The sequence below is a fragment of the Dermacentor albipictus genome, chromosome 1 (genome assembly GCF_038994185.2).
Source record: "Dermacentor albipictus isolate Rhodes 1998 colony chromosome 1, USDA_Dalb.pri_finalv2, whole genome shotgun sequence".
Classification (NCBI taxonomy): domain Eukaryota; kingdom Metazoa; phylum Arthropoda; class Arachnida; order Ixodida; family Ixodidae; genus Dermacentor; species Dermacentor albipictus.
In genome coordinates, this window is record NC_091821.1 from 506,750,030 (window position 1) to 506,764,171 (window position 14,142).

The following is a 14,142-nucleotide window of genomic DNA, read 5'->3' on the forward strand; positions in this document are numbered from 1 at the left end:
AGTTGTTGCAACGTCGCCACTCCGGTTTCATCATTCGACTCTTGTCATGCTGTCGTCCTCATGCCATCGTCATCATGCAGGCTTTGTGATACAGCCGTAATCACCTTATTGTCATCGTAGACTCATCGGCATCCCATGCTCATCATACAGTTGTCATGTTGTTGTCATTTTGTTGCCGTCATACGGTCATCTCAATGCGTTTGATGTCACACCGTTGTTGTGATGTCGTCGTGGTCGTTCCATCGTCATATCTGTCGTTATGTAAACTTTGTCATCGAACTCTCATCATGACATTGGAATTGTGCCATTTTCGTCAGGCAGTCATCATCATTCCATTATTGTCATCATACTGCCTTCATTGTTCCATCACTGTCAACCCTTCATCATTCTGTTGTGCTTATACTGTCATCATTCAATCCTGATTATGCCGTCGTTGTTTTGCCATCATCGTCCTTGCGTCGTCAGTGGTAGTGGCTCAGCGACACAAAGATGATGATGGCAGGCACATCAGACAACACTATTGCCTGTCACGAAAAACACTACTGCCGCCACATAACACTCTCACACAAGAGGAAGCTGTAGTATAGCGGAAACTTCAAACAAACGCATATCTACACTTGAGTCGGTATGATGCCATACACCCTATGCTACGTACTTATTCATGTGCACCCTGCGAGGAATGTGCAATGCTCTACCACATGGTATAGGTAGGCGCAAGCACACGAGAGCTCATACCCATAACATAACCCACCACACAGCAATGGGAGGCACTGCTGTCCAGCTCAAGACTCGACAGACTAGCTTGAACTGATTAACTGAGCGAGAAAGGATGTCAAGGCTGCTGAATTCCTGGATTGAGGGGGCCACACACTGCAGAGTGGTGGAGCTACGTACACTTGATTTGCTCGCGTGCTGTTCTGTATAAAATTTATTCTCTCTCTTTGCATCATTGTCAGAAAGTCGCTATCATGCATTGAATAATTCAGACTTGTACTCTTGTCCCAACGGGCTTATACATTATTTAACACAATCAAACTGTTATTAATTCACACATATTTGGTCACACATAGATTCATTTGGGCAACTCTCGGAGCTTGGCGAGCATGGAGCGCCACAAATGTGGGACGCAAGAGAGCAGAAATAATACTAGTGTCAAACTGAGATGAACCGGTAGAGTTCGCATTGCCATAGTCATCAGCAGCAATCGCATGTGAATGACAGCAACGCCGGAACGCTTCGTGCCTATTTGTGCCTTTAAAGCCTTTATTCTTGTGTTTACTACCGGAACATAACACCGTTAGCCGCGTGCCTTCATAACTGTGTAATTTCCATCCGTGGTCACGACGATAGCCACCATGGTTTCGTGCACAGCAGCTGTGGCAAACAACAGTTTCATGCTGAATTGGTGCATGCATTGGCCATGTGCCTTCAGAACTGCAAGATCGCCGTCTATGAATGCATCGATAGCGATCGCGGTTTCTTCTGCAGTGGTTGAGGCAAATGGTAGTTTCATTTTGACTCGGCACAAGCATCGGTCGCATGCCTTCAGAACTGCATAGTCGCTATCCACAAATGTGTCGGTAGCAACCATGGTTTCATCCACAGAGGTTGCGGCCCAGCTTGCTCACATGTAAAACATGGATAGGGGATGTTGGTGCATGTGATGATGTGGGGTGGTGAGAGGGCATGTGGACGTTTCTAGTACGTGTATACTGCATTAGGATGCTGCCCACGGACTTTACAGATGGGGTCACATGGTTAACAGTCAATGTGATGAACGATTGCATCATTAGGGAGTGTGAGGGTCTGTGATTCTCTGATGAGAGACGCTTCTGCAAGGGGAAAGAGGTATGGGAGAGAGATGTGCAAGGTTGACAATGAAGCGAAGTTGTATAGCACGCAGGCTCATGTTTCTTAAAACGAAAGTTCCTTTGCCTCTTCCCACAACTTTTCCACTGTTGTCGCTGTCTTGCATGATGGGTCACGGGGTGGTTAAGAACATGTATAATGTACACGACAGGGACTTGGGAGAGGCGTTTCTGGGCCCTTTCCAGCAAGCACTTTTTGGGTGTCGCCACAATCCCCTCTGGAACCCTGTGGTCATTGTCACAATGCATTCAAGAACACGCTGACCCTCAACACATTGCCCTCTGGACGGTGTAATTATGCATTAGCCCCGTAAAAGCATTGCACAAGCTCCAGTGCTTATTTTGTACTCACATGCAACAGCCTAGAGGGGAGATAGTATGGGAGATAGTATGGTAGAAAAAGGAGACCAGAGAATACGTAAAGCCAATGCCTTGACATCCCGGCGGGTGAAAAATAGCCATTCTTCCCTCACGGCAGCTTGCATATATGGGATAATCACAGGAGGAAGGAAAGATGCTCTAAAAAAGCGTGCTTGATTTGAGGTTTGTTCAATAAAAGAAGTGCTACTATTAGATATGGCAACAGTTGTGGACAAACTGTAAACATTTTAATTGAAGGTATGACACTGCACATTTCTGCTACCATATTTACTCAATTCTAAGCACCCTCCTCTTTTCACGATAGCGATGCCCAAAGTGATGGGCGGTGCTTAGATTTAAAAAATCTAAAATGATCCCTCCCCCACCCTTCTTTTTCTTTGCGACAATATCTCAACTAGACAGGCATGAGAAGGGTTGAAATCTGGGCCAGTTGGTACATACTTGAATGAAAAAACCAGTCAAAAACACAAAGGACAAGACAACGAGTTCACACCAGTCGTTGTGGTGTGAACTTCTCCTCTTGTCCTTTGTGTTTTTGACTGGTTTTTTCGTTCAAGGCATGAGAAATAACATGTGATTTGGCAATCATTCAAAACAATTATACGTAGGTTGGGGGGTCCTCACCCGAGCTCTTGGGACAAAGAAATGACAACACAATAGTGCAAAAAATCACATGGGCATTTATTGCACCTTTCATAGTATAATACCGGCTAGCCAAGTTGTTATCCACAAAACATGCCGATGGACACGCGACAAATTGCGGAAGTCCGACTCACCGCGACCAGATAACAAGCGAATATGTTTGCCCCATGCTGGACGCCTGGTTGTTCGCACGTACAGTCATGCGAATGGTGGTGTGTTTGAACGATCATGTTCGTTCACTCCAGGGTAGACCTCGTGAGACGGTCTCACAGAAGCATGAATCCGCACAAGCGCAGAATATCTGCACCGCTTCCAAAAGGACTTCTGGCCTACACTGTCTCCCTTTCTTCTGTCCCTTTTCAAGAAATTTATTTTGGGCCACAAAGTATACCTAGGAAATCTGCACCGCTTGCTAACTCCGAGCCAAAGAGGAAGAGCCTTCTGCTTTTTGCGCCCAAGTAATCCCGCAGTTAGGTGGCATTAGCAGAGCAACACTCGCGCCATCTTTCATACTACCCTGCAAGCATACCGACTGCTGCAGGAAAGCCACGTGGCGAAGGCGGATTACAGGAGATGAGAGCTACGCGAGGAAACAACATATCAAGCGACACGGGAGAGTAGTGCATCCCCACAAGGTCCAGACAGTGAACCCACCACTTGTGTGGGTTCACAAAGCAATGTGCGCCGTCAATTACCACAAAACTTGCCGAGCGCCACCGATACCAGGCCCATGTGACAATATGCTAATAGAGTTAACGGGGTCGCTTTCGGCTGGTTTTGGGGAGTGGCTTAGTTTCTGGTGCCGCCATCTGTTGTGTAGTGTCAGAGTGCAGCGACACAAGACATGGCCGCCTGGATCAGCGTGTGGCAGCGAGGAACCCCCGCTGCATGGCCCTATCCAGCTCAAGGACTAGAATTGTGGTATCTGCAACGGGTGATTTTTAAAGATCTCGTAAAACTGAAAAATCACCACCCCATATACTAGCCGCCGTCTGCTGGGCGGCAGACAGCAATGCTCAGATGATGACAAGCAGATGACGAGGAGAGCTGTGACACATATGCAGGGTGCCTACTGGTGGTATTGGTTGTTTACTTCAAAAATTGTTTCACTTCAGACAAAATTTACCCGAAGGAAAATTTCTAAATCGCAAGCTAAGAGGTTAGTGCGTATATTGAGCTATCTGACATATTTTTATCTGGAAGGCCTTAATGCTTAAAATTGGTCTGAATATCACAAGAAATTCATTTCTTGAAAATTTTGTAGGTATATTTCTCAAAAAATATATTCATTAACAATTGCAAATTATTTTTAGCATACACTAGAGCAACTGGCAAAACAGGAGAAAATTATGGTAGTAGAAGAAATAATGCAATTTACCGAAGATTTCGAAAAATGCAACTTTTATGGCTTTTTTACTGAGCCAAATAAGTATGGAAAATTCCAAAGTGCATTCAGTTATGACGTCATATGAAAGAAATATGCAATACAATGGTCTAAAATAAAATTTGTTATTGCACCTAGTTTCAGACCTGATTAAAAAACATGTACCTCCAACCAACTTTTGCTTCTTATAGAAATCTCAAAGGACACTCACGCGATAAAAACATCTTTTGCAACGAAAATACTTTGGTGAAACCTTACTCGCAGAATAGGCATCTAGCCCAATATTTTTTCAAGAAAATCAATGATGGTCACTTTTGGTGTCTGCGACGTTTTGCATGGAATGGCCTCATAGCAATTATCGGTTGTAACAATGGAATTTTCTTGGTACTTGAATGTTGTAAGTGTATTCGGCTGTATTGTAGTCTGCTAAATTGATGTTTGTTCACTACACTGACTTACCACTGTCCTTATTGAGCTGTCAGGCAATTTGCCTTTGTCTCTAAAGTTGAATGTCTTTCTGCTTTATTGCAGTGTTGCCAGTGCAGCTGAATTGAAGATGAAGACGTTGTCAACGTATGTATGCCTTCGGTCATTGTGGCCTATTTAAGCATACTTTCTAGCTGCTATTTTGCGGCTGAAAAAGCAGTTACGAGTCGCGTGAATGCTGAAAATGAGGGATGTGTGAATACCAGATACAGTAGACTTCCATTAATTTGTCTCTAGTTAATTCGATTTTTCAGTTCGTTCACTCACGGTTGTAGGTCCTGGCTGGAGTCTATGCTTTTCTATGGACCCAAACTTTTGTTATTTTGATCCTCAGTTTGGCCTTTGCCAGATAATTCAAGCTTTACCGGTCAGCATGCGCATGCCTGACCCATATGGTGACCTCAACAGTGGTGCCTTTTAGTGGCAGTGCCTGTCTCGGTGAAGCTTAGGGGAGAGTGAATGTATTGAACACACGTCATCTCCTCTCGAAAATGCTTATTTTTGGCCTGAATATTCTCAAGAAATTACCTTAGCTCAGAATGCCTGATTATGGTATATACCCGGTTTTAATGTGCACTTTTAAAAAACAAATGGGCTGAAAATTGCTTGCCTGATCTAATCCGTACGAAATGAAAATCACCTTTGCGGTGTGCATATGCTTTTTCACACAAGAAATTACTGCGACGAAGCCGACTTTAAACTGTGCGGCGAAGCTGACTTTAGAGAACCGGCCGCCATTGTGCTGCAATTATTCTTGCTAAAAATTGGGTGTGCATCGGACTTCTACTTTGTTTAGGAAGCTTAATGTAATTTCTACGTTAGTTTACTACTTTGGACACATAGAAAGTGGGTGTGTGTTTGATTCGCGAGTGTGTTAGAAACGGGCAATTACTGCGAAAATAATTGGTGGTTTGTTTTGGTGTTTTTCTAAACCTTGCTTACTTCAACCAGCTGGATAATTCAATCAATTTCATCGCTCCTGTCAGAGTTGAATAATGAATGTCAACTGTAGTAGATTTCTAATCGAATATTGAATTCAATCAAGGAACAAAACCTGAATATCAAATTAGATATTGACTATCAGAAAATTTATCGCACAGTTTAATGCTCAAGTTTGGTGTGCAGCAAAGAAGAGGAATGCTATAGTTGGGGCCTTCCTCTCCAGCGCTTTCTGTAGGGTCAATCTCTTCAGCTTGGGGAACGCCACTCACGCTGAGAGTCCATGCCCTGCTCTGACGGTTTGCCCAAACGCTGGTGACTAAGAAACATCTTTACAAGTTTTGGAGACTGCTTTGGCATACAGCGTCAATCCTGGAACTTCGAACTATGCTTGAAGACTCATCCCAGCAAACACCACTTTATCCCATCAAGCGCCTCCTCAGTCAGTCATGTACTCTTGTGTGCTTCGCCACAGATACCGTGCAATTTTCAGCGGCGCTGACGACACTAGCGTAGAGGACTGGCTGACGACATATTAGAGGGTAAGCGCCCACAACAAATGGGATAATCCTGCAAAACTGAGCAATGTGCTCTTCTATCTCGCAGGTGTGGCCAGTCTCTGTACAACCATGAGACTGATTTTCTGACATGGTGCTCGTTCAAGACCTTTTTAGTGGCTGTGTTTGGTCGCCCTGCTGTGTGCCAGCTGCGCATGGAATCGCGTTTGCAAGAATGTGCACAGCAGCTGGGTAAATCATTTACCAGCTACATTGAAGATTTTCTGAACTTGTGTAAAAGAGTCAACACGATGATGTTGGAGTCCAACAAAATCCGAAATGTCATGAAAGGGATAGAGGACAATGCTTTTAACATGCTACTTGCAAGGAATCCTCAGCCAGTGACTAACATCGTCACTTTATGATAAAGCTACGAGGAGCTACGCAGGCAGCGGTCATCGACACTTCACCCCTCATTGCGCGACGAACACATTGCTGGTTTCGCTACCCTCTCCAACCAGTCAGTGCTGCTTGTAGAAATAAAAGTGTTAGTCTACCCTCTCTGACCAGTCAGTGCTGCTTGTAGAAATGAAAGTGTTAGTCTGGGACGAAGTTGCACGCCAGCTCTCCTTGATGACCTTTGCTTGGCTGCCACATGCAACAGCCTGCCTTTAATTTTATGCCTTTGCTCCATCGCATGGCTGAGCAAGAAATCGCCAAGGTTTTGCCACACCAGCACCAACATTTTCCTGCGGCTGCACAACTAAGCCATGCTGACGTCATTGCGACACCCCAACAGGTCCCCATGGCTGCCCCACTCGGCTATGCTGAAGTCGTCGCGAGGACCCAACCACTCTCTCCAAGTATGCCTCTCAGATATGCCGATGTCGTGCCTAAGCCCCGACTGCAGCCGTCCATGCAGTCATATCAGCAGCTGTCCCATGCTACGCGTTCTTTCACGTGGCTAGGACCTGCCCCAACAAACCGGTGGCGTACTCCCGACAACTGACCAATATGCTTTGCGTGTGGCTATGCCGATCACGTTGCACATTATTGTAATCAAGTGCAGCTGCCTAGTGCAGCACCAACTGTCAGAAGCCAGTCCAGCCGTCCATATTGCTTCTGTGCCTACCTTCCTCCCTGGAGCGCTTGTGTGGCTCTCGGTTCCTTCCACTGCGCCTGTTCTCTCTTAAGAACTACTAGCAAAGTATGAAGGGTCCTACCATATCACCGAATGCACATGCCCCGTCAACTATGTGATTGAACACATTCAACAGTCTTCAGGACATGCACCATTGGGGACGAGACATTGTCAATGTTGAGCACCTCACACCGTACTACTATCCACTCATAGAGAGGAGCTGTTAGGTCGCCGGACAGCTCCCTTTTCATATTCAGGAGTAAATGTAGCAAAGAAGAACAATGCTATAGTGTGCCATCCTCTCCAACGCTTTCTAGTGTGTCAATCCCTCCAGCTCTCTGCTTGGGGAATGCCACTGATGCTGAGAGTCTGCGCCCTGCTCTGACAGTCGGCCCTAACGCTGGTGACTTATAAATACCTGTACTGTACTAATAAATACCTGTGTCTGGTGCAAGAAAACACAGTGCTGGACATGCTCTGGAATCTATTAGCATTGCTTAACAAGAATATTGCAAGCTATAGGTAATTTGGGTGCCTAGGAATCAAAGTGTACAGTATTGTCTACCCTTATGGCGCATATCTTGGTGCAAGCAACAAACTAATTTGGCTTAGTGATAAGCACATTTGCAGAACTTCCTAGAACCTACATCTAGATCTACCTAGATGTAGGTTCTACATCTAGGTAGATCTACATCTACATCTACACCACTACATAACATCTACATCGACCTAGATCCTAGAACTTGCACGATCTAGTGATCTAGTAGTGATGCTACACGAACTTTGCGCCTCTCGGCAGCTGATGAGCCCACTCTTCACACATGCTTTCGCACTTTACAAAATATGCGCTGCTTTTGTTGCTGTTGTCTGTCTGCATCGCATTATCATTTCCATCGCTCCTGTCTACCCGGACAAAGCATATAGACAGACAGTTTTATTGAGGCCGCTGCATTTTGCGATCACAGCACTTGTCTAGTGTCTCGTGCCTTGCTGGTATGTAGGATTGTGCTAGAGGGTGCATGATGAACGTGCTGAATGAGTCATGTCTGAACATTGTCGATACATAAGCTATGTGCAATACGCTATTATTGTTCAATATATATGCAATATGTTATTGTATATATGAATTCTTGAAATGTTTCGGCCTGCCGCGTTTCCCACTTCAACTTGAAGTAGCGCCCTTGAAGTAGCGCCCTAAGTAGGCATACAGGCCAAGGAATCTGTGCACTGCCTTCTTGTTGATTGGCTGCTGGAGCTTGGTGATGGCAGATTTCTTCTGTGGGTCGGGGCGTACGCCAGATTTGATTTACATGGCCCAGGAACAGCAGCTCTTTACATACAAAGCGACACTTTTCTGGTTTGAAAGTGAGTCTGGATGACTTAATTGCCTCTAGTACTCTTTCAAGGTGTCTCAAGTGCTCATCGAAACTTTCAAAAAAAAAAAAAAACGATGTCATCAAGGTACACAAGACAGGTATGCCACTTCAAACCATCCAACGCAGTGTCTATCAAATGCTAGAACATTGCGGACACCGAGCAAAGACCGAATGGCAGGACCTTCAATTCATGGAGGTTATCCTGTGTAATACAGGCTGTCATCTCTCAATTCCTCTTGTCAACTTTGATTTGCCAGTAGGCTAAAAAATACTTTGTATTGCAGAGTTGTTCCAATGCATCGTCCATTCGTGGGAGGGGGTATATATCCTTGGTGATTTTGTTCAAACAGTAATAATCGATGCAGAACTGCAGAGTTTCATCCTTCTTCTTCACTAAGACCACAGGAGATGCCCATGAGCTTTTCAATGACTGTCTGATGGAATCGCACAGCATTTCGTTGACTTGTTGCCTTATAGCTTCTTGTTCTCGCGTCGACACTCAGTGAGGGCTCTGTTGGAGTGGTCGAGCAGATTCTTCAGTTATTTTGCTATGCTTTGCAAGTGGTGTTTGCTGAATCTTCGATGACATCAGAAAACAGTCTTTCTATTGTAGGAGAAGACTTTCAAGCTGTTGTTTCTTACTTATGGGTAGGCTCAGATTTCTCTCGAACACTGGTTCGGCAACTATGGTCATTGAGGTAGATGTGGCAGAATTCATAGAGGCCATTCGGTGTGATTCAAGGCGGTCATCACTCAATCCCTCTCGTCAACTTCAATTTGCCAGTAGTCTGTATTGAGGTCCATCGACAAAAAGTACTTTCCATCGCACAGTTGGTCCAATGCGTCGTCTATATGTGGGAGTGGGTATACATCCTTTTTCGTTACTTTGTTGAGGCGATGAGAATTGATGGAAAAGTGCAGACCGCTATCCTTCTTTTTGTCGAAGACAACAGGAGACGCTCATGGGCTATTCAACAGTCGAATAATTGCGGAGCACTTCGTCTACTTGCTGCTTTAGGGCCTTTGCTCTCTTGTTGAAACTTGGTATGGACTTTGACGGAGTGTTCAGATGGATTACTCGGTGATTTTGTGATGCTTAGCAACTGGTATTTTTTCCAATCTTTGATGGCGACAAAAAGCAGTCCTTGTACAGCTGGAGGAGGCTTCTTTAGCATTTCTTGCATATGCCTTGGAAGACTCTGATTGATGTGAAGGGCTGGTTCGGTAACTATGGCCTTCGAGGCAAATGCGGCAAAATTCGAGAGGACAAACACATTACTTGTTTCCACAATTTCCTCGATGTATGCAATTGTTGTGCCCTTTTTGAGAGGTTTGTGCTCCTGACTGAAGTTTGTCAGCATCACATCCCTTTTCCTCCATCCATCTCTCGGATGCCACTTGCGACGCAAATTTTGCTGTTGAGCAGTAGATGCTGGTCGCCTCGACAACGCTTCTACATCTGTGGATGTTTCGGTGCCTACAATATGATGATGCTGTAGCAAGGCAGCATGCTGACTTGGGGCGCTATAACATAAAGCTATTCCAAGCTTTTCTGTTCCAATTCTGCAATCAGCCCTCCGCCATTGGTCAAAAGTTTTTTTGAACCACCCCCACTTTGCCTGTCTGTCACGCGACATCATGAAAACTGCAATAGCTTCCCATCACATATGATGTGAACGCACTGATCATGCATGACTGGAAAGAACAAAAGAAAAATGGTTGTTTATGGTTCGATGCCTTTTTGCCATTAGCACTCGGCTATTGGCTAAAAGTTTTCGGGTGACACCCACCTCACCTGCTTGTCACGCGACGTCACAAAACCGCAAGAACTCACCACATCAAATTGACGTGTACGCCTTGAATATGCATTAATATGCCAAACAAAACAGTTTTCTTCTGAATAGGCACAGGTTGCTCCGTTCCGAAAGAAATAAAAGATGTCTGTCGCAGATGGCTGAGGCACTGGCTACTCGCACCAACCGGAGAGCATTGGTTTAGTTGCATACAAAAACGTTTTTTGTGTGGCCGTGTAACGTTTTCGAGCACTTTTGGCATGTTTACAATCTTGTTCTGTCAACTATTCTTTGCTGAGGATCCGTTTTGGCGGTATCCTTAACTCCTTGTGCATTCTCTTTCTGTTACTTTTTTTTATAATAACAAATTAACTGCATTCCAACTATTATGAACAATATTTGTTCACTATAAAGTTGGAAAAATTATTGATGACGCACCCTGGGCAGCCAATCGGATAGCTCGACTTACTGATGTTATGTGGTCACCTTGTGTCACTTGGTCAGGTGCAGCTGAAAACTTGGGAGTAGTGTGCTGCAATTGATAGGGGGGGGGGGGGGGTAGGTGCGATGTAGATTTTTAAAACCTTATAATAAATTACAGTAAAAGCTCGTTAATTCGAACCGCAAGGGGAAGCCGGTTCAGTTCGAATTAACGAAAGTTCGAACTAACGAAAGTGAAGGAGAGCAACAGTACACTGCGATTTGGAAGCAGTAGGGCATGTCAGAAATTTGGCGTGTCAGAAAGTGATGGCGTGTGCCGCGGGCACACGCCATCTTGAAGTCGAAGCTCTGGGTCCGACTGTGCCACACCACCGATGTCCACCGAAACGAACGAATCGCCACGGCCGATACCTCCTAAGCTGAAAACAGAGGTGCACAACCGATGAAGACTGCCGAGACAAAGACGCTGAACATGTGAAGGTGGCGAAGGCCCTGATTCGTTGGTTCTTGATTGCAAGCGCAGCTGCGACGTACTTGACTCGCTGTGTTTTGGCGCTTGCCGTGCCATCTCCGCACAACATTAGCAGCTGTACAAGATTTGCAAAGCCTCCGAAATTCGCAACGGGCAAGAAGTCTCGGAGGTTACGTAGAACGGAGAGGCGGTAGCCGCCGCTGCCTTCTGGCTGACCTCGCGTCGGTTAGATGTTCTTTCCGATTTTGCCTTCTCTCGCCGTTCTCTCCGTTTCGGAGGCAATACAGCCTTGTGTGTAGGCAGTAGGCGCGTTTCTCTGGCCGTGTGCCAGGCGAGCGTAGTTCGGATTATCCGTGAGGGAACCTTCTCGCGTTCGAATTAACGGACTTTTTTATACATAGACTTCTGTGGAGCTTGGCCGGACGAAATCGTATAGTTCGAATTATCCATAAATTCGAATTATTGAAGTTCGAATTAACGAGCTTTCACTGTACATGCTTTACGCAGAGTGCTTAAATGCATCCCTTAATGATTAGAAGGGCCTACCTTAATCACTCAATATGTTTGTGCAAGATTGTCAAAGTTGTTTCAGAGTTCCTTTAATATCCTTTTCTTGAGTTTCATGCTTAAGTTTCTTTTCTTAAACTGCATTCTCACCTTATAACCAAATAAGTACAGTACTTAGTTTACAGGTGGGCACTCCAAATCAGCGATACTGTCGCATCTACGCTTCTTGCACAAGGACAAGTGCACAAGGACTGATGGCATTTAGTTTAGCTATCTAACATTTCATTACTCCAAGTTTCTCACTCGTTTCATTTTTCTGATGACTGTGTGCACACCATTTTGAGCTTGCTTGTGGGTCCTCACATGGCATGCCTCACAACTCTGTGGTCATGCACGTGTTCCAGGGGCTGCATACTCTTAAAGGGACCCTGAAACGCTTTTGACGATTTTCTACAAATGTACTGAGTCGTTAGAGTAGGTCATTCTGATCATTAATTGACACATCTAAGCGCTCTGCGTAAAGCATGTAATTTATTATAATGTTTTAAAAATGCACATCGCTGCCGATCGCAGCGCACTGCTCGGCGGAATTTTAAGCCGCCCCTACCCATATGACCGAAATCACCCATATGACGTCAGTGGGGCGAGCTATCCGATTGGCTGACCAGGGCGCGTGATCGATAATTTTTCCAACTCTATGGTAAACAAATGATCTTCGTAATAGTTGGAATGTTAGTTAACTTGTTTTATAAAAAGAAAGTAGCATAAAGAGAATGCACAAGAACAATTTTTCAGTACACTTAAGCACTTCTGGCACACAGCAAGTGTCGTCTGCTTGTGTTACAACGTACTCCATTTTGACGAGAGCCCCGCGGTAAAAGTTGGTCTCGGTCTTTTCGCGAGCACTATGATTCGACTTTGTTGCCTTGTGGACTGCAAACGTAGTGACTGGCAATATGTCAAGCTGCGACATCGTGTCCCTCTGCAAGGCAGCGTACGAGTGAACTGGCTGCTGCGCATCGGACTGCCGCTATCTGATCGGCGCCAGGATTTGCGCGTTTGTGGCCGTCACTTTACACCGGAAGATTACTAACGCAATAGCGTTTCGCGAGTCCCGTATTAGGGCAAACGTAAGCGCAAGAGGACAGGGTCTGGCCGCTTGACTGTGTCGTAACGGGATGAGCCGAGATGAGCAGAAGGGCAAATGTGAATGGTCTGCACGGTGCAGCCACCTGGTGGCATAGAGGTCAACCATACACAGTAGCAGCAACGAAGCGTATTCTTTGCTGCTGGTGCGTATTTTTCGCAGGAGTGTAATCATCAACACGTTGTTTTTATTGAGTTATTGAGTATTTTATTGAGTTGAGTCTCACTTATAGGCCATAGCATACCTTTGTCACTTAATTTTGGTGATGACTATCACCATCGTAAGACTGCCACGGAATGTCACACATGACGCACACCCATGAGAAAAAGTGTACAGATCACAGGGTCGCCGAAAAAAACAAATTTCTTCATAGTTAACGTGCATAAAGTGAAATTCACAAGTGCACTGGAAAGTTTGCAATGCCAAGTTTGGTCTGCAGTATTCAATTTCAATTCGCATTCACAGGCAAGGGAGAAAATCTGCTTTGCATACAATCCCTGGTATGTATGCATTTGCTCCTGGGTGTAAATAACACTTGGTTTGTTGATAGCACCAGACCTTTTGTCCGAGAGATTGATGTATGTTTCTTTGCTTGCAGTGCCATTGACTGGAATGATGAAACCTTGGTTAAGGGTCTCTATAACCTGTACCTTGGAAGCTGTGCTCCCACTGTAAGTAGCATGCGTGCCTTTTGCTGAATCAATGGTAGCTGCATAGGTTGGTGGCTTGTAGAGCAATCTCATGCAGTGTAAAGCACTGTTGGATCAGCATTTACAGTAGAACCTCTACTTGATACTGTCCCGTTTGTGGGGTTCTCAGCTGTGCTCTTGGGTCAAAGAAATGAAAACACAGTAGTGCAAACAATCACAAAGGCATTTATTGCACCTTTCATAGATCAATGCCTGCTAGCCGAGTTGCTATCCCCAAAACATGCCGATGGGTGCGCAACAAATCGCGGAAGTCGGACTCACCGCAACCGTATAGCAAGCGACATGTTCGCCCCATGCTGGATTCCATCGCCTGGTCGTTCGCGTGTACGGTCACGCGAACCGTGGCGCGTTCGCATGA

General features: G+C 45.2%; 1 protein-coding gene across 2 annotated transcripts in view; it reads left to right on the forward strand.

Moving 5' to 3' along the window:
• The window catches only part of LOC135907568 (proteasome adapter and scaffold protein ECM29), a 505,292-nt gene that overhangs the window by 71,314 nt on the left and 419,836 nt on the right, over window positions 1-14,142 (forward strand). For both annotated transcript variants that reach the window (XM_065439250.1, XM_065439249.1), the window contains exons 5-6: window positions 4,807-4,848; window positions 13,673-13,745. In XM_065439250.1, the coding sequence (XP_065295322.1) occupies window positions 4,807-4,848; window positions 13,673-13,745 (115 nt within the window). The remainder of the gene's footprint in view (window positions 1-4,806; window positions 4,849-13,672; window positions 13,746-14,142) is intronic.